This window comes from Myripristis murdjan, chromosome 18, assembly GCF_902150065.1.
Source record: "Myripristis murdjan chromosome 18, fMyrMur1.1, whole genome shotgun sequence".
In the NCBI taxonomy this organism is placed as follows: domain Eukaryota; kingdom Metazoa; phylum Chordata; class Actinopteri; order Holocentriformes; family Holocentridae; genus Myripristis; species Myripristis murdjan.
The window spans coordinates 23587765-23613740 of NC_043997.1; the positions used below are offsets into that span (position 1 = coordinate 23587765).

A 25976-nucleotide genomic window follows, 5' to 3' on the forward strand; every position below is an offset into this window, starting at 1 on the left:
GGTGAGGGTCAGCCACAGAAAAATGGCTGTCAAATGTTTTTTTTTTTTTTTTTTTTTTTTTGTCTCCTGTTCCATTCTTCTTGTGGCTCTATAAATCTGTATTTCTTGCTGTTTTAACCAATGAGCAATGGAAATTAAATCACTTATTGCTGTAGTGTAGAAATATAATTGTGCTTAGATGGCCATCATGAGCATCATTAATGTCACAATTTAGTACAGCACACAACTGTCTATTTATTTGCACATGGGTATGTAAATCAATCAAATCAATAGACAGGCCTAATATATTAAGCCCCACACTGATAATGACCTACCTCTGTAAAAGAGGAATTATTTATTTGGCAGTGTGTGTGTGTGTGTGTGTGTGTGTGTGAATGAGCCTGTGCGTGTTAGAGAGGATACATACATACATACATACATACATAAATTTGAACTTTGGTACAGCTTTATTATTGGGTGTTGGTGTGATTTAAATGTTTAAGCAAATAAAATTTGACATCATCAACATCAGCAGGGGTGGACTTTGTGATTTTGGGTCCAAAGGGGAACACAGGCATGGGGCCCCCCACAACCCTTGTCCTGCCTTTGGTCAGTCTTTATTTATCTAACAAGACCTACTTGCATTCTCCTGTCCTACCAGTCCTCACACTGTGAGCTGAGAAGTACAGCACTGATGTCCAACAGTGTGTGGGTCAGATTTACTACATTTGGAAACCTTGTTTTACTGCAAAATCCCTGTTTAATGACATGGAAACTGACATAGATAGATATTCCTTTATTAAATATAAATATAGTAAACACAGTTTGTTAACTTGAACATCCAGAATGATCCGGAAATTTCTGCACTTCCTGTATCACTTCACACCAGACCAGCTGTAGCCACCACAGAGACAGAAGTAGATTGCTTGAGTTTGCTATTGTTTGTTTTTCCACATTTTCAAAATGGGGGGACTGTGCCTTTAAAGAGAATATGAAAATCATTTGCAAAACTAAGTGTAAAGTTGTATGGTTAGAGTAGCAAAGGCTCAATGATATGTAATCATGACATCAGATTTGCTCAATGACTGAAAAGTTAAGCTCAAATTATCTGCTGACTGAGACCATAATTAAGATGGTGATTAATCTATAGACAGCAAAAAATATATGTTTATCAAATTACCTTTAACCTCATAGAAGACTGACACAATCATATATATACAGACAAAACCAATAATTGTGGGATAGGCTATTTATTACAATTGACAATGTTATAAACAGGCACTGTTGGATGTCGGAGGAGAGATCTTAATGACGGTTAACTGTCGGCAGTCATCATGGAAATCATGGACAAGAGTTTGAACGCGGCCAGACACGGCACAAGATTTTATCCACGTCAGTTGTTTTTGCTTTATTTTTTAGGCATTTGTTTAAGAACCCTTACTTTCTTTATTAGGAGCAAGGCTATAACCTGATTTTAGTCCAGACGGGATGCATGCAAAGACAAACCTTGACAAAACATCAAATCATGAGTTCAATTAGCAGATAATCTTGTGTTTAAGCATCTGTAGTCTGGTGAATGGAAGATAAGTCTCTCTATGTCTCTATGTCACAATATTTTTCATACTTTTTGCAAAGATGAGGGCATGTGATTGAATGCTGTTGAATTCTCCTGAGTAATGACTGAGTCATTCTTCCTTGAAACTTTGACAGTTGATCAACAGCGAAATAATCTCTCTTTGGGCCCCAGAGGAGAGACTAACCAGGGGGACGTCCTGAGATCCTCATCACACCGACACCCAACAAACCCTGCGCAACGGACATCAGTGACCATGATGTTCAAGTGATAATCATCAAAGATTTGGATCAATTTTGAACATGTTTCTTTTATATGTTCTCAGTGGTTTTATAGAACAGCAGTTCTCAACCTGGGGTTTGGGGACCCGTAGGGGCGTCTGAGGGGGTTGCAAAGGGTCCCCAGAAAAATGGGATCTATTTTCATTTCACTACTGTGTTCATTGCGTAGCAGTTGGCCCAATGAGAGATAGTATAAGAATGACTATATCGTTCATTGGTTTCACACACTTCACTGTTAATCTGCCAATCTCCAGTACAGACATGGAATAATTCAATTTAAGTCTGCTACATTTTATCAAATACAGGTCCACTGGTGTGCATCAGTTTGGGGGTCTTTGACTCCAAAAAGGTTGAGAGCTATTGTTATAGAGTAATAAATAAAAACAAAGAATATTACAGAGCCACATGTTACAAAGTGATGCTGTTCCTTTTTATTTCCCCTACCCTAACCCTATGTGTCTGTGCTCTTATAATAATGCATGAGGCATTTTGAATGTATAACAGTGATAGAGTGTCAACATTGTTTTTGAAGGTTTTTTGTGGTACTCTGAGGGTTAAACAGTACTATTTACTCCAAAATTGTGGGACATCCATCATTCACAAAAAAGGGCTCGTGATAATAGTATCAGCTTGTGGCTTCAACTTGTGATAAAATCTCTTGAGGACAATTCCTTGAAGAGGCATTTCCATCAGTTAAATCCACAGCTGAAGTATGATGCTTTGTGCATAAAACCTCTTACTTCAGTGCATCATTTTGTTATTGAGAACTGTTAATTACCAATACTGTAGCAATACTAACAATCGCCTCTCTGCATAGTCTTCAGTGTACTGCTTTAGTGTTTTTCCCCGTTTTACAAATCACCAACTATATTCACGATGCAAGAAATTCACAAAAAGAGCAAGCTGCAATTTTTCGGCATTGAATGTCCCTCTCAAAAAGAATGAGTGATGAACTCACCAGTGCAGCTTTGTGGCTGTGGAGTGTAAGGATGATCAAATCACAACAAGAAGCACAGAGTAACTCTCTGAGTCGGTGATGCTGCTGCCTGTGCAAACCGAAAACCTCTGCTAAACACTTATGGTGTCAGATGACAGATTACTGGGAAAGAGGCTGTCCAAGGAGGAACTAATATGCTGGGTGTAACATGAGTGTTGCAACATGTGCAGCACTGGACTGGCTAACTGCATGAGATCAAAAACATACTCCCTTATTTGGTGGTTTGATGGTGGTGTAGAGAGCAGTCCACCATGTCAGTCAAAAATCTCCCATTGGTGTTGAGTTGGGTTGAGATGTGGTGAGTCAAGGTCCTAGGATGTGATTTCATTTTCATTTGTGTACAGTGTCTTTTGGAAGAAGGGAGCTCCATCCCTCTGGAAGACTCCCAGAGACTTGGCCTGTGGTGACCCAACACCTTACTAAGACACTAAGATGTTGCTTTTTCCTTTCCTGTTACCTGTGTGTCATGACCTCTGACCTCCACTGACAAAATGTAGGTGGTAACATTACATAAAAGCTTGTGGGTTGAGAATGACCTACAGGCAGCACCATCAAGTTTCATGGCTCCCCCTAGTGGTAACAATGAAAGCTGCAACCTTTAAAGTAAATCTGAGTCAATCATTTCTCTTCAAATTTTGAAATTCAGGCCACCAAATTAACATCAGTGTGCCACATGTGGCCCACGGGCTGCCTGTTGCTAATGTCTGCTCTACAACTTTGATACAGGTGCATTTTCATGTCCACCACATCATTGTCTTAACTATTTTGAATACAAGCATAAAACTTGAGCAACTTCTACATCAGCCAGTCCCATTTCTACCCATTTCTAATATACTGCATCTGTTGACCTTGTGCTTAATAATTATCAAAATGAGCAAACACATTTACAAATATTGCAGACATTTTGAATGAAAAAATACCTCTGGATTGCAGGTTTACAGGAAGTGATGCTGAATCTCCACAACACTAAGTCTGATTGACACTAAACTTCATATGGGTGTCTGTCATGTCTCACTGAGGCCCTGTGCAAAATTGGTGCATTATCAGCCTAGCGGGGGCACTATATCAGGGTCAAATTTTCTTAATGCTTGGATCCCTTACAGGGGAACAAACCCCAAAGTCAAATCTGTGTGACGCCTGACCTCTAATGGTGAAAAGTCGAGTGGCAGGTGATGCAACCATCTGTTGTTCTCTGTGGGTTCAGGATTTGGGCTTTGGTTGAGTGACTATTATTCGCAGTAATACTATTCACAACTATATATGCTTTCTTGCATCATTGTTATTAATAGTAGTAAGATGACTGCTTCAGCGACAAAATCCCCCATTTTTATTAATAGTGTCACTTAAAGTGAAATTACACATGGAACATGGAACTGGAGGGAACTGTCCAAAAATGACCAAACTGAGTACATATTTGAAAATATTGACATCTTTACTACATAATAAGCTCAAGAGATGGTATATGAACATAATCAGTCCATACAAAACTACAGGTTGGTCAGAAACATCATCATTTTGAAGGTTTGTGTTGAGCCACAGGTGGGTATGTTAGGATCAGGTGACTCTTTCATTCCACTTGAGGCTACTTTTTATCTAACTTTGGTTTCTTGAGGCACTTTCACATCGCTCTGTCTTTGTGTTTTAGTGTATGTAAAGCAATCTGTATTTTTTTTTTTTAAGTGAAGTTATTATTTAAGTTATTAAGTATGTAAATGTGAGCGTGTGTGAGCAGAAAGAGAAAGAAAGTTAGAAAGATTTTGTTTCAAATTACCAAGGGAAAACTCCAGCAAGTGGCTTCATCAGACATAAAGGCTATATTTGGAACTGAAAAAGGATATAAGACAAAAGACTCCCACAGTGACCTACTCATGTATACCAGGCTTTATTCAACAACAACAACAACAACAACAACAACAAAAGGTCCACTCCAAATATATAAAAGGTGGAAGATTCCCTCATGAAGGTAAAGGAATATCTCATTTCTCAGTGTAAGCTCAACATGTTTAAGGTTTTTTTTTTGTTTGTTTATTTTTATTATTATTATTATTATTATTATTTTTAGTCTGTGCAGGAGGCAACTTTTCTATTCAGGTAATATCAACCCAAATCACATGAAGGTCACCTATATAACACCATAAATACAAACCACAAACGTAAACTTCTCTTCCATTTTGTTATTTAGTTTTTCTATGATTACAGATGAATGAAAGCAACAAGGAGCTTGAAAGCATAAAATGATGCTAAAGATATGATAATTCACTGGAATTATAATTGCTTAAAAAAAAAATAAAAAAGTAATACACACACACACACACACACACACACACACACAAACACACACACACACACACACACATATATATAGCCATGTTCTTAAGAGTACCACATGATATCACAACTACTAGTATCCAAATGCTCTTTCACTCCTCCTCCTGAGGTGAGGTGGTCCTGCTGCTCTGGCTACTGAGGCTGATGTGTCTTCTAAGACAGGGGATCTTCTTGACCAGCAATCTTCTGAAGTGGCTCTGGAACTTCTTACCCACAAAGGTGTAAAACACAGGACTAATGCAACAATACAGGTAGGCCACATTCTGCGTCACATACAGAGCATAGTCCAGAGCCTCCGACTCTGAGCATGAGTCATTTTTCTTTCCATTGGACATTTGAATGGCCCGAAGGAGGATGACTACGTTGTAGGGTGTCCAGCAAGTAAAGAAGGTGAAGACGATGACAAAAATGAGCTTGATGGTGCAGCACTTCTCCTTCATCCGGGTGGACAGGATCCGGATGGTGATGCTAATGTAGCAATACAGAACCAGAAAAAGAGGGAGGAGGAAGAAGAGCAGGAACTGTTGGTAGTAGCTGATCAGGCGCCAGCGGTCCATGATGCTCTTGTTGTAACCTTCCTCTTCACACATCCACCCGTGCTCATGATGCTCCCACACGTTTTGGAGAACCAGCTCTTTGACACTTGCTATAACACTGATGCACCACACTGCCACCGCTGCACCGATGGCATAGATCTTCTTCCTGCTCTTGGCGGCCGCCACCGCATGCACCACCGCAAGATACCGGTCAAATGTCATGAGTGTGAGGAACAGGATGGAACTGTAGAAGCCGATGAAGTAGGCGCTGCTGACCAGCTTACACATCACCATCCCAAAGATCCACTCAGACGAATGGTATGTTGCCAAGAAGGGAAGACTGGAGGCAAAGAGAAGGTTTGACATCACCAAATTCAGGAGGAAGATGTTTGTCACTGAGTTGAGCTTCTCATATTTGTGGATGATGAAGAGAACAAGCCCGTTGCCCAGGTAACTAAGGGTGAAGCTTGTGTAGTAGAAGAATGGGATGAATTTGGCTTCAAACTGGTTGACATTAGTCTTGGTGTAGGGTGGGAGTGTGGAGTTGTCGTTCAACAGATCACCGAAGAAATCATTGAAATCATCACTGTAGTCCATGACTGGTGTTCAACCTGTGGCAGAGAGAGTCAATAATGAGGAGGCTGATATTCACTGCTTTTGTTTTTGCTGTTACTAAAACTGTATTACTATTTATAGTCATCAGGGCTCAGACCACTTATAAATTATTGTTCATAATTATTTTGTGGATAAATAATTATGAGCGGTAAGCAAAATTGTCCCATGCTGAACTAATAAAGTGACAAATCAGACTGTGGATGTTGTAATGCAGGGAAACGTGTCATGTCATTTCATTCACTCTAAAAACTGCTGGGTTAAAAACAACTCAATTTGGGTTATTTTGGTAACCCAGTTGTAACCCAGATGCAAATTGCAGTCAGTCACATGCGTCACGTGACTGATGTGCTGCCAGTCAGCGCCGCATAAAGGTGTGTGCGGAAGTGGCATAGCGGGTTTTTTGCTAAGCCACAGGTGTGCCGAGTTGCTGCAGGAGCCTTGTGTCCGGTCCGCCGAGAGCGAGTGTGTCTGGTCCACCGAGAGCGAGTGAGTTTGGTCCGCCGTCAGCGAGTGTGTCCGGTCCACCGAGAGCGAGTGAATTGGCCCGCCGACAGCGAGTGTGTCCGGTCCGCCGAGAGCGAGTGTGTTTGGTCGTTCATAGCGAATTGGCCAGAAAAGCTGGTGAGTGTTTGAATAATTGTCTCTGTTAGCTTCGCGGTTAGCGCGGCTAACACGATGCGGCTAGCATGGCTATAGCGGCTAGCGTGGTTAGCCTAGTTGTTATGAGTGCCATAGCGGCTAGCGCGGCTAGCTTATATGAACTGAATTGATTGAATTACTTAATTTTTCTTAATTGTTATTTACTTTATTTATTATTTATTTTACACTTTAGTGGAAGTGTACTCTGTGTTGAATGCTTGTTAACATGAGTATATAATGAACTGTGTGCACAATAATGAACCCAGGATCCTGTCCTATACACAGGCCAGGTTGATGGCGAGCTACCAGGACTGTTGACTTCATAGCCAAGCTTCTACTTCTCTCCTGCCGGTCCTGGTAGGAGGCTCCTTGCAGCCAGTGTTTTTTTTTCTCTTTTGGGAAGGACTTTTCTTTTGGAGGACTCTATTCTTTTTCTAAAGGAACTCTGGTTGATAACTAAAACCACAACAAATAACCTTCACGGACTTCGGACTATGCACTTATATGGACAGCTGCCTTAACTGGCAGTAAGAGTTGAGTGTGTTATTCCGCTTGTGCTATGAAATGAATTGTGGAAAAAAAGAATTGAAGAATTAAGTTGTGAACTGTGAATTTATTTAGAATTGTTTTGTTTTGTTTTGCTTAATGGCCATTCTCCCAATGTAACAGTTGTTGCATATTTTTTTTATTTTTTTGTTGTCAATACATGGTACCATTCTTCACCAAATTGCATCTTGTGTGATTCAGTACTGTTCATTTCCTCCCTGAGCCGAACCCTCTTCTGATTTCTAGTCCAACTGTTATTTAAATTTACTTTATATAACACATTTTTATAATTTGCTATTCATATAGGTTACATAATTTCATGGCGAGCCAGCCAGGAGTAACTGTTACAGTGCTGAAATCACACCAGTGGGCAATAATAAGTAATCATGGATATCCTTGCTAAATATGGTATTAAAATACCCAATGCAGTGGTGATTGAGGGAATTACAAAGACAGAAACTGATGATGAAGTCCTTGACTTTTTGCAGCAATATGGTTCTGTCTCTAAATCTGAAATGATAGATGAGTCCGGCTCCACTTTCAATCAAACACTCATTGTTGAATACAGTTCTGGTGACGCGTTAGCTGCATTGCGGCCCATCCTGCCACACTCTTACCAGGCAAGTAATTCAAAAGTAGTGTATAAAATTTCTGACTTATCAACCGTCTGCGTAGCCCAGGTTGAGAGCTCTGCAACAAAAACTTACCTTTCAGAGCTGCAAAATCTTGCGAAACTTACCGGGAAGGACATTGCAGATGTCCTGAAGGGTGCGATGTCTCAAATTGGTCACTCTATCCCAGTTCTGCATCCTGTCCCTGTCTCAGTGAAGGAGCCAGACGACGATGAGGACGACGATGAAGAGGATGAGAGTTCATTGCTGCCTGAGCCTTCACACCCTGTGTCTTCTGTCACATTCCCAACTGCAAATCCTGCTGTTCTTAGCACCACTCGCCACAGCCTGAGGGGGGAGCCATTCTCTTTTCAGTCTGCATCTCAGCCCAGAACTACACCAGCCGGGCCAGCCATAGCTGCTCGTGAGATCAACCCACCAGAAATACAACGGTATGTTGTCGAGCATATAGTCAAGAATGAAGATAATGCCTTTCACCTCTCAGCACAGAGGCTCAGATCTTTCTCTGGAAAGGTGCCACGGCCACAGAATGAAACAGACTATGATACATGGCGCTCTGGTGTAGAGTTGCTGCTGCAAGACCCTGCAGTGTCCGATCTACAGCGTTCAAGGAAAATTTTTGAAAGTTTGCTGCCCCCTGCTGCTGACATGGTCAAGCACCTTCGACCTGACACACCACCAGTCATCTATTTGCAAACTCTAGACTCTGCATATGGCACGGTACAAGATGGAGATGAACTTTATGCAAAATTTATAGACACTTTTCAAAATGCTGGAGAGAAATCATCCGCATATCTTCAGCGACTACAAGTTGCCTTGAATGCTGCTGTAAAGAGGGGAGGAATCTCGGAAGATGAAGTTAATAAGCATCTTCTCAACCAGTTCTGCAGAGGTTGTTGGAATGACGCTCTCATTGCCCAGTTGCAACTTAAACAGAGGAAATTGAACCCCCCTTCATTCTCTGAGTTACTACTCCTGCTTCGCACTGAGGAAGATTGTGAAGCTGCTAAAGCAGTGAGAATGAAGCAACATCTGGGCCCCAGTAAGCCAAAAGCCATCACCCAAGCTCAATATGCCTTCACAGACAGCGATGGGAAGGGTGCATGCGCCACCTTGACAACACTCACCCAGCAACTCACAAAGCAACTGGCCGATATTCAACGACAACTAGCAACACTAACAGCTGCCCAATCTGGTCCAAAGAAACCAGCACTCCCAAAGACCACTAGTGGCAGTAAATTGGGTGGAGGTCCACGAGCTGGGAAGTCAACTGTCACACCATCAGCCATAACCCCCCCTCTTGGACCAAAGCCCGGTTACTGTTTCCGCTGTGGTGAAGACGGCCACATTAAGTTGCAGTGCGACAAACCCCCAAATCCAGCTCTTGTCACCATAAAGAGAAAAGAGTTCACAGAGAAACAGCAGAGGTGGCGGAGTTCTAATAGCCACGTTCGGCCTTTAAACTAGAGTCGGTTCCTGTTAAGGGGCGAACAGGCACCACCGTGGACCAACAATGTCCCACCAATCAGAAACCTGCTGAGTGTGCAAAACTGAAGAGATCAATCACAACATGGCGGCTGCCCAAAGGACTTGTGGGCTCACGATGTACTGCAGTTGTGAATATTTCAGGCCAAGATTTTCATTGCCTTCTGGACACAGGTTCGCAAGTAACAACCATTCCAGTCTCTCTCTACAACCTGCATTTTTCAGATCAACCAGTCCAATCACTGCATGACCTCCTCCAAGTAGAGGGTGCAGCAGGTCAAGCTGTCCCATACCTGGGTTACATTGAAACAACCATAACCTTTCCCCAGGACTTCCTTGGCACAGCATTCACTGTTCCCACTCTTGCTCTCATTGTTCCTGATGTCAGATCAGACTTTCAATCATCTGTCTTGATTGGTATGAACACTCTGGAAGCATTGTATGATCAATACTCTCAGGATGACAACAACTTCTTGCCTTCATTGCATGGATATCGTGCAGTATTAAAGGTGTTGCAGATACGTCACCGACAGAACCAGGATGGAGTCATCAGACTAGCCAGCAAGGCTCCTGTATTGATTCCTGCTGGACAAACTATTGCTGTTGACGGCAAAATTGAACCCCCAGTACCCTCTACAGGACATTGTGCACTCATTGAACACCCTTCAACCCCTCTGCCTGGTGGACTCTGTGTTTCAAACTGTCTGATAACACTACGGGATCGGTCACCGTACACAGTCCCTGTTGTCTTGTGCAACAAATCTGAGCAAAATGTCTTTCTTCCACCCACCAGTATCATTGCAGCGATTAGTCCTTCCCCATGTGTTTTGTCACACCATGTGGTGCCCAACCCGCCAACATCTGAGAACCATCCCGTAACCCCCCTGAACTTTGATTTTGGAGCTTCACCTATACCAGAAGAATGGAAAGAGCGTATAACCAATAAACTCAACAATCTACAGGAGGTTTTTTCACATCATGATCTTGACTTTGGCTGTACTGATAAGGTGAAACATTCCATAAAACTCCACGATGAGACCCCCTTCAAGCATCGCGCTCGACCAATCCATCCCCATGACCTTGAAGCAGTCCGGAACCATCTGCGGGATCTGCTTGAAGCTGGTGTAATTCGTGAGTCAGATTCACCTTTCTCATCACCTATTGTTGTGGTCCGTAAAAAGAACAATGACGTTCGGCTTTGTATTGACTATCGGAAACTGAATCTCCAAACCATTAGAGATGCCTATGCTCTTCCAAACCTGGAGGAGTCGTTCTCAGCATTAACAGGTTCTCGGTGGTTCAGTGTACTTGACCTGAAATCTGGCTATTACCAGATTGAAATGAATGAAGAAGACAAACCTAAGACGGCTTTCGTGACACCCCTTGGGTTCTGGGAGTTCAACAGGATGCCTCAAGGTGTTATAAATGCTCCCAGCACTTTTCAACGCCTTATGGAGAAATGTGTGGGTAGTCTGAACTTGAAAGAAGTACTCGTCTTTCTTGATGATCTGATCATCTTCTCTGACACCTTAGAAGAGCATGAACGCCGCTTGTTGAGAGTACTACACAGATTGAAGGAGTTTGGTCTCAAACTATCTCCCGAAAAGTGTAAATTCTTCCAGACATCAGTGCGTTATTTGGGGCATGTGGTGTCAGAGCGAGGAGTGGAAACTGACCCAGAAAAAATCAACACCTTAAAATCCTGGCCAGTGCCTACTAAACTGAAGGAGTTGAAGTCTTTTCTGGGATTTGCTGGCTATTATAGGCGCTTCATTAAAGACTATTCCACCTTGGCCAAACCTCTCAATGAGCTCACCCGAGGTTATGCGCCAACCCGGAAATCCACCAAAGGAGCCGCCCCCAGCAATGCAAAGTTTCTCAATCCTGCAGTACCCTTTGGAGAGCGGTGGACAACTGAGTGCCAGCAAGCCTTGACAAAACTCACCTCTGCTCCTGTTCTTGGATTCGCCAACCCAAAGCAGCCCTATATCCTCCATACTGATGCTAGCACTATTGGATTGGGTGCTGCCCTATACCAAGAACAAGAAGGGGAGTTGAGGGTGATAGCTTACGCCAGTCAAGGTCTGACAGCCAGCAAATCCAGGTACCCAGCACACAAGTTGGAGTTCCTGGCACTGAAATGGTCAGTTACTGAGAAGTTCCATGACTATCTGTATGGAACCGCCTTCACCGTTGTCACCGACAGCAATCCATTAACATACATCCTAACATCAGCAAAGTTGGACGCTACCAGCCATCGATGGTTAGCTGCCCTGTCAACCTACTCCTTTAAGCTGCAATACCGCTCTGGGAAGCAAAACGTGGATGCCGATGCCCTGTCCCGCCGTCCCCATAGCAATGTCTCAGATGATCTGTCCCAGAAGGAAGAGGATGCGCTTCAACAGTTTGGCTGCCAACACCTCACTGAACTTGAGGATGTAGAGGAGATTTCAGCGGACATAGTGGAAGCTATTTGCCGGAGTTGTCTGGTACGAAGCCTCCCTCGATCACACTCCATACAGTGCTGCCTTACTCTGGTGGAGTCTTTGTCTGTCTCCACTGATGCCATCCCAGAAAGTTATGCCATAGAAACACAGCACGGCCTGCCAGTCATTCCACCTTTGTCCCAGCTGGACCTCAAAGAAAAGCAGAGAGCAGATCCCTGTGTGCGGGAGGTCATTCATCAAATGGAGACTGGTGAAAAGGTCCCTCCAACGATGAAGCATGAACTCCCTGAAGTTGCTCTTCTTCTGAGAGAATGGAATCGCCTTGAATTGCGTGACGGTGTCTTATACCGAAGACGACAAAATGATGAACAGGTCTCATTCCAACTGGTGTTGCCGAGAGAGCTACGCTCGATGGTCTTAACATCCCTTCATAATGACATGGGGCATCTGGGGATTGAAAGGACTCTTGACTTGGTACGAACTCGATTCTTCTGGCCTCGAATGGCCTTTGATGTAGAGACTAAGATCAAGACCTGCGACCGTTGTGTTCGACGAAAAGCCTTGCCTGAAAAAGCTGCTCCCTTGGTCAATATCACAACCAGCCGTCCTCTTGAACTGCTCTTATGGACTTTCTCTCACTTGAACCAGACACCAGTAATACAAAGGACATCCTTGTCCTCACCGATCACTTCACCAAGTTTGCTGTAGCCATTCCCACACCAAATCAAAAGGCAAAAACTGTAGCAAAGTGCTTATGGGACCAATTCATTGTGTATTATGGCATCCCTGAACGTCTTCATACAGACCAAGGACCTGACTTTGAATCCCGGTTGATCAGAGAGCTTTGTGAACTAACTGGCATTGAAAAGACACATACTACTCCATACCACCCTCGTGGCAATCCAGTTGAACGTTTCAACAGAACTCTCCTCAATATGCTAGGAACGTTGGAACAGAAGCAAAAATCCAAATGGAAGGAATATGTGAAACCTTTAGTACATGCATACAATTGCACCCGCAATGATGTCACAGGGTTCACACCCTATGAGCTGATGTTTGGAAGGTCACCTCGACTGCCAGTAGATTTGGCCTTCGGTTTACCAGTGTCTCCACCTCAGTCCCTATCACACAGCCAATATGTCAAAGACCTGCGGTCAAGGTTGATGGAAGGGTATCAGCTTGCCTCAAAGAACGCTGTGAAATCCATGGAAAAGAATAAGACTCGCTTTGATAAGCATGTGACACCATCTATCCTGGAGGTGGGGGACAAGGTGCTGGTGCGAAATGTGAGGCTTCGTGGAAAACATAAGCTCGAGGACAAGTGGGAGCGTGATGTGTACATCGTTGTGAAACGTGCCGGAGATCTCCCAGTATATACTGTGCGACCCGAAAGATCCCTGACTGGCCCGACTAGGACTCTCCATAGGGATCTTCTTTTGCCGTGTGGTTTCCTTCCAACTTGTATTGAGGATAAGTTCTCAAGTCCTGTCCGCCGACCTAAAACTCGTAGTCAGCCTCAAACTGACACAGATTCTCTTGAAGGTCTTGTGGACGATGAAATGGACGATCTCCCATACCTACCTCATTGTCTCCCTGCTCGATTCAGCATGAACCTCACGCCTGCAGCTCAGTATCCAGCTAGTATAGCTGATGCTCCTGCTCAATCTTCCAGTGGCTCAGAGCTTTTTAGTCCCTTGCCACTTACTGATCCTGCAATTCCTGATTCTCTGAATAACCGCTCACCTGCAGTGGAGGAGGATTCTTTGGCATCTGAACCAGAGCCACCCTTTGAATCCCATGTGGATGGGACGACTGAAAGAGAGGGAAGAGAGGAATCACCTGAACCTGACGTTGCGCCTCAACAGGAGGAACCTGAGACCCAAGAGCACCAGAGTGGCCAATTTGAGACATCCACTCATCATCATGAGACAGCTATTGAACCAACTAGTCCAGTCGAATCAATTACCGAATCTGCTAATCAGTCTCATGATGCAAAAGGTAGTAACACTGTGGAACCTCATGTTGACACTCTTAGACGTTCCACACGACAACGACAGCCACCTACGCGACTTCAGTATTCTGCTCTGGGTAATCCGCTTATTTCTGTCGTTCAGGCTCTTTTCCAAAATTTAGCTAATGTCTGTACTGATGCTTTGCAGTTACCCTCTGCAGCAACTCTTTCACCGGCACCTCGTGTTCATATTGTGTAGCATGCACCGAGACGTGCATGATTTAAAGGGGGGAGGGTGTAACCCAGATGCAAATTGCAGTCAGTCGCATGCGTCACGTGACTGATGTGCTGCCAGTCAGCGCCGCATAAAGGTGTGTGCGGAAGTGGCATAGTGGGTTTTTTGCTAAGCCACAGGTGTGCCGAGTTGCTGCAGGAGCCTTGTGTCCGGTCCGCCGAGAGCGAGTGTGTTTGGTCCACCGAGAGCGAGTGTGTTTGGTCCGCCGAGAGCGAGTGTGTCCGGTCCACCGAGAGCGAATGAGTTTGGTCCGCCGACAGCGAGTGTGTCCGGTCCACCGAGAGCGAGTGAGTTGGCCCGCCGACAGCGAGTGTGTCCGGTCCGCCGAGAGCGAGTGTGTTTGGTCGTTCATAGCGAATTGGCCAGAAAAGCTGGTGAGTGTTTGAATAATTGTCTCTGTTAGCTTCGCGGTTAGCGTGGCTAACACGATGCGGCTAGCATGGCTATAGCGGCTAGCGTGGTTAGCCTAGTTGTTATGAGTGCCATAGCGGCTAGCGCGGCTAGCTTATATGAACTGAATTTATTGAATTACTTTATTTTTCTTAATTGTTATTTACTTTATTTATTATTTATTTTACACTTTAGTGGAAGTGTACTCTGTGTTGAATGCTTGTTAACATGAGAATATAATGAACTGTGTGCACAATAATGAACCCAGGATCCTGTCCTATACACAGGCCAGGTTGATGGCGAGCTACCAGGACTGTTGACTTCATAGCCAAGCTTCTACTTCTCTCCTGCCGGTCCTGGTAGGAGGCTCCTTGCAGCCAGTGTTTTTTTTTCTCTTTTGGGAAGGACTTTTCTTTTGGAGGACTCTATTCTTTTTCTAAAGGAACTCTGGTTGATAACTAAAACCACAACAAATAACCTTCACGGACTTCGGACTATGCACTTATATGGACAGCTGCCTTAACTGGCAGTAAGAGTTGAGTGTGTTATTCCGCTTGTGCTATGAAATGAATTGTGGAAAAAAAGAATTGAAGAATTAAGTTGTGAACTGTGAATTTATTTAGAATTGTTTTGTTTTGTTTTGCTTAATGGCCATTCTCCCAATGTAACAGTTGTTGCATATTTTTTTTATTTTTTTGTTGTCAATACATGGTACCATTCTTCACCAAATTGCATCTTGTGTGATTCAGTACTGTTCATTTCCTCCCTGAGCCGAACCCTCTTCTGATTTCTAGTCCAACTGTTATTTAAATTTACTTTATATAACACATTTTTATAATTTGCTATTCATATAGGTTACACAGTGCTGGGTCAAAAAGGGACCGACCCAGCACTGGGTTGTTTTAACACAGCACAGCTGGGTTATTGGTCTGACCCAGCATGTTGGGTTATGTTTTCTACCCAAAAAATGGGTAGAAATGACTATATTGATTGGTTAAACTTACCAAAAAGTGGGTTGAAAAATACAACCCAAATTCTGGGTTATCGGTATTATTTAGGTTAAAATGACTTGTTTTCACATTCACACACACAGTCATACCTAGGACCAACTTAGCTTCTCCAATTCACCTAACCTGCATGTCTTTGGACGGCGGGAGGAAACCGGAGTGCCTGGAGGAAACCCACGCAAACACGGGGAGAACATGCAAACTCCACACAGAAAGGACCTTGGGTGGGAATCGAACCCAGAACCTTCTCACTGTGAGGCCACAGTGCTAACCACTACACCACCCTCATTTCACATTAACAATCCTCATACCAAACTTTCTTTTGGCAAACAATTGTACATTGCAAATTAAAAAAAAAAAAAAAAAAAAAAAAAGTTTTCAGTAACGTTCATGGACTAATTATTTTTTCCACTTTAAAATCATGAAAACTTGAACCATTGAGCCAGAGGTAGCTGAAATCTTCAGAGCCTGTTTAGCTCACATAATAAACACTTTAACCATCAAACCTAGTAGTCTAGCCTAGGGGGCTGTGCATCCACAGCATAGACAGACAAAATGTTTGTTTGTTTGGTAGATTTTTTTTTTTTTTTTTTTTTAGCTCACTTTGACAGTAAAATAAATTAGTTGTAGTTTCACTATCTTACCATTTTAAGTTACATCCCGGACCCGGAGCAATGCTGCTGCGTGCTGCTTGGTCAAGTTGTGTCATCCTTTGCTCAAAAAAGGCTGGCTGGCTGCAAGCATCTCCAACCCATTGCGTTGGGTCACCATTTTTAACCCAAAGTTTAGTCAAAGTCACCCAACCCATGACCCAGCTGCCTGAACCCAGCATTTGGGTTACTGAAACAACCCAGCAGTTTTTAGAGTGTTCCAACCAAAAACTACCCCAGGTGTTTTCATGGATTACCTCACCTCAAAGGAGAGACAAGAAACTGATCAGTGAAATCACCCGGTGTAGTGTTTGGTTGGAATGAAAACCTGCAGACTCTCAGCCCTGTCTCGCAACCAAAATAATATGGCTGAGAGACAGGACTGAGACTCTTTTTAATTACAATTAATCAGAAGTCTTTCATGTGGCAGATTTTATTGGGTTATGAAACCTCCTGAGACCCTCATTACACTGACACCCAACAAAAGCCTTGCCAAAGCAAGAGCTAGCCCACTCACACACTGACAATAATGAATGCTTTATAGAGTAATGAAAAAAGAATAACAAAAAATGGTTCATTATACAGTGTTGCTGGTAGAGCATTATGCACCAGTTCTCCTGGAAATAATTTGAATAGTTCTAATTTTGTTGTTGGGCACACACAACTCGTAAGTGGAAGGGGAAACTAGAGGAAGCCTATGCAAGCAAAACAAGTAATTCTAAATTTAAGTCTAAATCAGTACCTTTCTAATTCAACTAAACTTACACCATAAATTTCAAAGTGATGCTGTTCTGCTTTTTCAGCCTCTATGTGTAAGTGCTCTTGTAAGAATGCTTATAAGGCATTTTGAGTGCACAACAGTTCCTTATGAGTGCCTTTACAATGCACAGTAAGTGTAATCATAAAAAACGTTACTGATGGCTGCACAACTTTCTGTCTGTCAGCTTTACATTAGTTGATATGGTGCCATATAGTGTTTTTGATTGATTTTTTTTTTTTTTTTTTTTGTAAGGGATCATGATAATAGTATGTTAAACTTGTTGAACTTGTGACTGAGACCTACTGATAGCCAGTACTGTAGCAATACTAACCACTGCCTTACTACATAGTGTTCAGTGCATTGCTTTGCTGCTTCTCAGTTAAATCCACAGCTGAAGTATGATGCTTTGTGCATAAAACCTCTTACTTCATTTTGTTATTGAAAACTGTTAATTACTAATACTGTAGCAATACTAACCATCACCTCTCTGCATAGTGTTCAGTGCACTGCTTTAGTGTTTTTCCCCGTTTTACAAATCACCAACTATATTCATGATGCAGGAAATTCACAGAAACACTGAGCAAAAATGTTTTCTGCATTGAATGTCCCTCTCAGAAAGAATAAGTGATGAACTCACCAGTGCAGCTTTGTAGCTGTGGAGTGTAAGGATGATCAAATCACAAGAAGCACTGAGTAAAACTTTGAGTCTGTGATGCTGCTGCCTCTGCTCTGCTAACCGTTTCTGGTGACAGATGTGAGATTACTGGGGAAGAGGCTGTCCAAGGAGGAACTGATATGCTGAGTGTTACATGAGTGTTGCAACATCAGCAGTATTATATGGGGGGTCATTTGTGACATGCAGTAATCAACTGATCAATAGATAAATCAACTGACAAATCAATATTCAAATAAAGCATCAATAAAGAAATGAACAAATGGACAGATAAATGGATAAAACAATATATTAATGTTATAACTAAGAGACTGATTATTACATTTTTGATTTGTCAGTATTTTTTTATTGATATTTTTTTTTTTTATTTGTCAATTGCTTTTTCTGTTTCTGTCACTGGTCCACATGGCATCATCAGCCACAGTCAAGACTGTGAGAACCGCCACTCAACATCAGTAAAAAGAATTCCAATTTTATTATAATTTTTATGAATGGGGTGGCACAGCAGCCTAGTGGTTAGTGCTGTCACCTCACAGCAAGAAGGTCTTAGGTTTGATTCCCGGCTGGTCAGCCAGGGTCCTTTCTGGGTGCAGTTTGCATGTTCTCCCCGTGCCTGCCTGGGTTTCCCCCCACGATCCAAAGACATGTAAGTCAGGTGAATTGGAGATACCTGGGTATGAATGTGTGTGTCTTCCCTGCAATGGGCAGGCCAATTCTCCAGGGTGTTTCCCCGCATTCCGCCCAGTGAGCGCTGGGATAGGCTCCAGCAGCCCAGTGACCCTAATTAGCATAAGCAATTTTGGAAATTAATGAACTAATTCATCATTCATCAATCAATATTTCAATTCATATTTCTTTATTCATTCTTAATTGATTTTGGCTCTGTCAGTTGATTTGATTAGCTGATTATTGCATGTCACGAACGAGCCGCCATATCTACAGTCAGGTCCAAAAGTTTCAAATTGATTAAGTTCATTTTGTCTTCTGTTAAGATATGCCCCCCTCGCCTTAGATGGTCTTTGGAACAGGTGTGTGAGAGGGTGTACACCCCCTCGTCCTGGTTGATGGTGCCGCTTGCCCGCTTCCTGATCTCTATAGCCTCTTTTATCCAACATTTGAATTTGTTGGATTCAGATGTAATGATTTTACCCTTGTCCCAGTCCATGATGTGATTATTTCTTCTGCAGTGATCTGTGATGGTTGATTTGAGATTTTCCTGTTCTGCTTTGTCTTTCTGAGTCCATGTGAATCGTCCTGTTGTCTCTTTCTCGTATTCTTTCTGATGTTCTTTTTTCCTGGTGTTGAATGCTCTTCCCGTTTCCCCGATGTATGTTTAATTGCATGATTTGCATGGTATTTTGTATATGACGTTGCATTTATGGTCCTGTGCTATTTTGTCTTTTGGGTGTACCAACAGCTGACGGAGTTTTGTTTGTGGTTTTACTGCTGTGTTTATGTGATGTTTCTTCATGACCCATTGTATTGGCTCTGTTATGGCATGGTTATGATGTCTTTGAATTTGTTGTCGGTCTTTTGTGTGTGTTTTGTTTTCCTGTCTTTTTTCTTCTTCTCTTTGTTTTTGACTTGCTGTTTACCTTTGTTTATGGCCCATCTGGGATATTGGCAGAGTGTAAGTGTGTGCTGTATGTGCTTTTCCTCCTCCTGTCTGTCTTTCTCTTCAGTTATGATAGTGGTCCGTTCATAGAGTGTTCTGATGACTGACAGTTTGTGCGCTGTGGGATGCTCTGATGTCCAGAGGAGGTACTGGTCTGTGTGTGGGGGTTTTCTGTAAACTGTGATCTTGATGCTGCCATCTTCTCTGTGCTGGATGTTCATGTCCAGGAAAGATATGGTGCGGTTTATTTCCTCTTCGTGTGTTAACTGTATGTTTCCGGTGTTATCCATGGTGTTCAGATGGTCTGCCAGTTCTTGTGTGTGTCCGGTTTTTATTTTATTCACTCCAGGATGTCATCGACGTATCTTCTCCAGAGTGTGGGCTTGCAGTGGGTGGGTGCTGTGTGAATGGCTTTTGTTTCCAGGTCCTCCATGAAAAACTACTCATGATATTGGATAGTGCACAGCAAATTTGAAATCGCTAATTCAACTCGCCCAGAGTTAAAATGAACACTGACCAAGTGTTTAAATGGGAACCACTTGTCCAGAGTTAAATTAACACATTCAATAGTGTTGAGATTATTAACACTGTCACAGTGTTACTTAACAAACTCTGATGGTGTAAAACACTAACACCCAAATGGATCCATTTAAATGAAGTAGATCAACAACAGTGTTACTTTAAACACTCTAACAGTGTACAATATTGACACCAATATAGATAAGTGTACATTAATTCACACTACAATAGTGTTACTCCAAACTCTTATAGTGTAACATGTTGACACCAATATGGGTAACTTTACATTAATTCACACTACAGTAGTGTTCCTGCAAAATCTTACAGTGTAACATTTGGACTCCAGTGTGGATAAATTTACATTAACTAACACTCCAATGGTGTTACTTCACACTCTGATACTGTAAAACTGCGACCAATGTAGATACATTTTAATTAATTGGCACTGCAGCAGTGTTGCTTCAAACCAAGTGGAAAATATTAACACCAGTTCATTTTAATCAACACTATGTTATTGACCAGTTATGTTATGACCAGCAACACTGATGTAAAATGTATACTTAACTAGTATTTACTGTGCTGCTGATACAGCATATGGACCACTGGTATTTACAGTTAAAATGTACATGAAATAATCACTCCAAAAATGATTGTATCAAAAATATTTATTTTCCATTAACAAGGAAAATTACAGATGAAAAATAATTACATAACTTAAATAATGCAACTGTGTGGCACAACAATAGTTAGAATCTGCATCGTAAGACATTTGAATATCGAAGGGTTTATAGTATCTCAGGTCATCAGGTCTAACAACTGAAACATTATGCACCATGTCAGCAACATGAAAGGCATGGAAATGTTCAACAAATTCAACACAGATTCATCCACCTCGGTTCCCGAATCATCTTCCACATAAATCTTCTCCACAAGGATGGAGAACTTCCCTCTCACTAAATGAGTTAAAATACCACATGGTTATTTGTTTAATCAAAAAAAAGTCCAGTCAGTTGAAATTACTGGTTAGTCATACACAAGTCGGGACAATTACCTTCAGAAATGAATTCTTCATAATCAGCAGCTTGTAATTTGATCTTCAATCTTGCAATCTTCAACGTGATCCTGCAGAAAAATTACAATTTTTTTTAACCAGTCCTTCAGCCGTCATTTTTAAAAAAAATCTTTTTACGTACATACATACATACATACATACATTGCTGAATAGTTTTGATTGATTACATTCATGTTCTTATTTGAACAATTAATCAGACATCATTGTAGAAACTTTTAACCTTAAATTTTCACTCCAACTTCACTTACCTGAAGGCTGAGAACATATGTTGGGGCTTTTAAGGTCCTGCTGATTGCTAGTGCTACAAATTAAAACAGACAACATTAATTGCATAAGCAAAAGAGTGACGTGTGTCAGTGTTATCTTAAGATTTGAATTAAAAGACATGAGTAATCATAGAAATTGTAGAAAATTGAATCAGACCATAGTAACATTCTGATCCTCAACAGAGCAGGGGTGGGCAACCATGTTCCATGGAGAGCTGAGAGGCTGCAGCTGATTTCATTGATTACCTCACCTTCAAGCAGAGAGCAGGGACTAATCAGTGAAATCACCTGGTGGAGTTTTTGGTTTGAAAGAAAACCTGCAGCCTCTCAGCTCTGCGGGTGTGAAAACCACACCCGCAGGTGTTGGATACTGTTAATTCTGTACTGTTATGTCCACATTGATGTGTTTTCTCACTAGCACAGAGTTCATTGTATCAGAATCAACACCACAACCTCAACACTTCACTCTAAAATGGTCTAACACCAGGATTTTAACTCCAGTGATTTTGCTGTGATAGGACTGAACATTGCCATCTTTTCAAAATGCTCTCTCTCTGCAAGTGGATAAAAATATCTATATCACAATCCAGTGGCATTGATACTGAAAAACAATATACTGTAGTATCTAAACCTTTCAGCTTCTTCAGAGGCACATGGCAAGGATGCCCTTTGTCACCACTGCTGTTTGCACTACTAATAGAGCCTTTAGCTATTGCAGTCAGGAATAATCAGAATTTAGTAGGCATCAAGATAAATAACTTTGAGTCTAAACTCGAGCTGTATGCTGATGATATTAGACTGTTTGTCAGAACACTATAATACCGTACTACCGTACCGTAAATGTTTTTTTTTTTTTTTTTTTCATTTCATTTCATTTTTTATTCCATATCATGGAAACAATAGTTCATAATCAATCACAAGTTTGTTACATTTGTTTTTGAAAAGGGGCAGGAAGAAGAAAGTCTTATATTACCAGCCCTTTTCTCAAAAAATAAATAAATAAAGCAATAAAGCAATAAAATAAATGAATGGTCAGTCATTTAACAGTCCTTACATATAGAAAATACAAAAGAGTAAGAAAAAAACACACAATAACTCACCATCAACAAAAAGAAAACAACAACAACAGTTGTTTTTAATGTGATGATTTCTCTAGTTAAAAAGTCTATTTATCTGTGTCTAATATCCTCTTCCTCAAGAATTCTGTAAGACCATGAGGAACACAGAGGATCACTTTATTTCACTGTGTATGGGGTAAAAGTTTCTGGACAGAGGTTCTGGACATCAATGTAAAATTACCCATTTGGCCCAAACTGTGCATTTTTGGACTCTTTCCAGCAAACTGTAAGCCATGGAACTCATAAGATGGTTATTATTTGTTGTTTAATACAGGCAAAACATGTAATATCTGGAAATATTCTGGTAAACTGGGTTAACAGTCTTGACCAGTTACTTCACTGCCTTGATCTTGAAAATCTCCAAGGAGAAATATTCTGCCTTAAGGAGACATGGGGCCTCCACACGGAACTGGAGGGAATTCCACTTGAGGCTACTTTTTATCTAACTTTGGTTTCTTGAGGCACTTTCACATTGCTCTGTCTTTGTGTTTTAGTGTATTTAAAGCAATCTGTTTTGTTTTTTTTAAGTGAAGTTATTATTTAAGTTATAAGGTATTTAAATGTGAGCATGTGTGAGCAGAAAGAGAAAGAAAGTGAAAAAGGTTTTGAAACCAGTTAAGAGGAAACTGACGGTCTTGCTGAATTATGTGCTGCAGTCATGAAGGGAGGTCCCGAGGCACTCTGGAGTGTGAATATTAAAAACCTTTATTCGATCTAGGAGACCCGACGCGTTTCCATGATTACATTTTCATCAGGGGTGTGAACATGAGTACACAGGTGTGTATTTAAAAGGTGAGGAGTGGTCACATGACCATGTCTTAAATGACCACAAACAGTAGTTCATACACATAAATAATACCAAGCATTTTGAAACAGCAAATGGACAACAATGCCTGAGCAAATACTTAAAAGAAAATATCACAAGCCACTTTTAAAACATGAAAGCACATGATCATAGAGAGATTACGTACAAGGCTAAGAAAGGTTGGCCAACCTTGAATAAAGCATCAGTACAAGTAAACCATAAAAAGAGAAGCCATGGTGACCTTAAACCGAAGGGTTGCACTGCCCACTAGTGGTTCCAAAGGGAATCAATGGTTCTTCACACCAGAAGAGGAAAAAAGGAAAAAAAGGGGGAAAACAAAAAAAAAAAAAACACCTACAGGTGAGTCTGAGTATGGGTGGAATGTGGCACTGGAAGTGTCTTGGTAGGGGACGGGAAGGGGGTGAAGTCTATATCCTCACTGAGGCCTGGGGGGGAGGTGGCCTTGAGTGTGCTGATCCAAAAGGTCTCCCTTTGGAGCAGACGTTTGAGTCTATCACGCCCTCTGTGGTTCCTGGGGACGACTTCGAGCATCATGATCCTCAGATTGTCAATGTTTGTATGTCCAGCTGACCTGTAGTGTTCCGCCATGGGATAATTTGGATTCTTCGTTCTGATTGCATATTTGTGTTCCGCGAGCCAGTCTTTCATCCTCCGCTTAGTACGGCCAATGTAGAAAGCGCCGCACTGAAAAAGGTTTTGAAAATGGTTTTGTTTAAAATTACCAAGGGAAAACTCCAGCAAGTGGCTTCATCAGATGCAAAGGCTATATTTGGAACTGAAAAAGGACATAAGACAAAAGACTCCCACAGTGACCTACACATGTATACTGGGCTTTATTCAGTAAACAGGAACAAAAGGTCCACTCCAAATATATAAACAGTGGAAGATTCCCTCATGAAGGTAAAGGAATATCTCATTTCTCAGTGTAAGCACAACATGTTTAAGTTTATTTATTTATTTTTTTAAATTGTTTTTTTTTTTTTAAATCACATGAAGGTCACTTATATAAGACCATAAATACAAATCACAAACATAAACTTCTCTTCCATTTTGTTATTTAGTTTATCTATGATTACTGATGGATGAAAGCAACAAGGAGCTTGAACGCATAAAATGATGCTAAAGATATGATAATTTGCTGGAATTATAATTGCTTCCAAAAAAAAAGAAAAAAAAAAACCAAAAAAAAACATATTGCCATGTTGTAAAGAGTACCACATGATATCACAACTACTAGTATCCAAATGCTCTTTCACTCCTCCTCCTGATTTGACTTTCAATTGTTTTCCTTTAATGGCCTAAACATTCTTGCACCCAGTGGATGCTGCAAGCTGCCTACTCATATATAGTGTGTTCTCTGTTCTCTGAGAGGTGGTCCTGCTGCTCTGGCTACTGAGGCTGATGTGTCTTCTAAGACAGGGGATCTTCTTGACCAGCAATCTCCTGAAGTGGCTCTGGAACTTCTTACCCACAAAGGTGTAAAACACAGGACTAATGCAACAATACAGGTAGGCCACATTCTGCGTCACATACAGAGCATAGTCCAGAGCCTCCAACTCTGAGCATGAGTAATTATTCTTGCCATTGGACATTTGAATGGCCCGAAGGAGGATGACTACGTTGTAGGGTGTCCAGCAAGTAAAGAAGGTGAAGACGATGACAAAAATGAGCTTGATGGCGCGGCACTTCTCCTTCATCCGGGTGGACAGGATCCGGATGGTGATGCTGCTGTAACAATACAGAACCAGAAAAAGAGGGAGGAGGAAGAAGAGCAGGAACTGTTGGTAGTAGCTGACCAGGCGCCAGCGGTCCATGATGCTCTTGTCGTAACCTTCCTCTTCACACATCCACCCGTGCTCATGATGCTCCCACACGTTTTGGAGAACCAGCTCTTTGACACTTGCTATAACACTGATGCACCACACTGCCACCGCTGCACCAATGGCATAGATCTTCTTCCTGCTCTTAGCAGCCGCCACCGCATGCACCACCGCAAGATACCGGTCAAATGTCATGAGCGTGAGGAAGAGGATGGAACTGTAGAAGCCGATGAAGTAGGCACTGCTGACCAGCTTACACATCACCATCCCAAAGATCCACTCAGACGAATGGTATGTTGCCAAGAAGGGAAGACTGGAGGCAAAGAGAAGGTTTGACATCACCAAATTCAGGAGGAAGATGTTTGTCACTGAGTTGAGCTTCTCATATTTGTAGATGATGAGGAGAACAAGCCCGTTGCCCAGGTAACTTAGGATGAAGCTTGTGTAGTAGAAGAATGGGATGAATTTGGCTCCAAACTGGTTGACATTAGTCTTGGGACACAACGGAATTAAATCATCGCTGACGTAGGGTGGGAGTGTGGAGTTGCTGTTCGACTGATCATCAAAGAAGTCATTCAAATAATCGCTGTAGTTCATGACTGGTGTTCAACCTGTGGCAGAGAGAGTCAATAATGAGGAGGCTGATATTCACTGCTTTTGTTTTTTGCTGTTACCAAAACTGCATTACTATTTATAGTCATTAGGGCTGGGACCACTTATTACTTATAACAGGTGGATTAACACTTTCCTGGTTTTTACCTCGTAACAATTTATGTGTGGCTGCATTTTGAAAAGCAAGACAGCATGGAAAACTTGCAGCCAATGTTATTGCAAAAGGAAGCTACAATACTGAAAGGGATACTTCACCAATAATGGATATTTTTTGTATCCACTATTCACTGTGTGATGCCTTCGACTTCCCTGATGAACACAACTTTATTCACACGGCTTCAAAG

General features: G+C 41.9%; 2 protein-coding genes across 2 annotated transcripts; both read right to left on the reverse strand.

The window, feature by feature from the left end:
* Nucleotides 1–5250: 5250 nt before the first annotated feature.
* Nucleotides 5251–17843, reverse strand: LOC115376280 (C-C chemokine receptor type 4-like). The gene is made up of 2 exons (XM_030075771.1): nt 17749–17843; nt 5251–6305 (listed from the first exon to the last, which is right to left on the reverse strand). Exon 2 carries the CDS (start codon nt 6289–6291, stop codon nt 5251–5253), a length of 1041 nt encoding a protein of 346 aa, XP_029931631.1. The 5' UTR covers nt 6292–6305; nt 17749–17843.
* A 6654-nt stretch (nt 17844–24497) lies between these two features.
* LOC115376281 (C-C chemokine receptor type 5-like) lies at nt 24498–25617 on the reverse strand. The gene has a single exon (XM_030075772.1). The coding sequence runs from the start codon at nt 25615–25617 to the stop codon at nt 24499–24501; it is 1119 nt and encodes a 372-aa protein (XP_029931632.1). The 3' UTR covers nt 24498.
* Nucleotides 25618–25976: the final 359 nt, after the last annotated feature.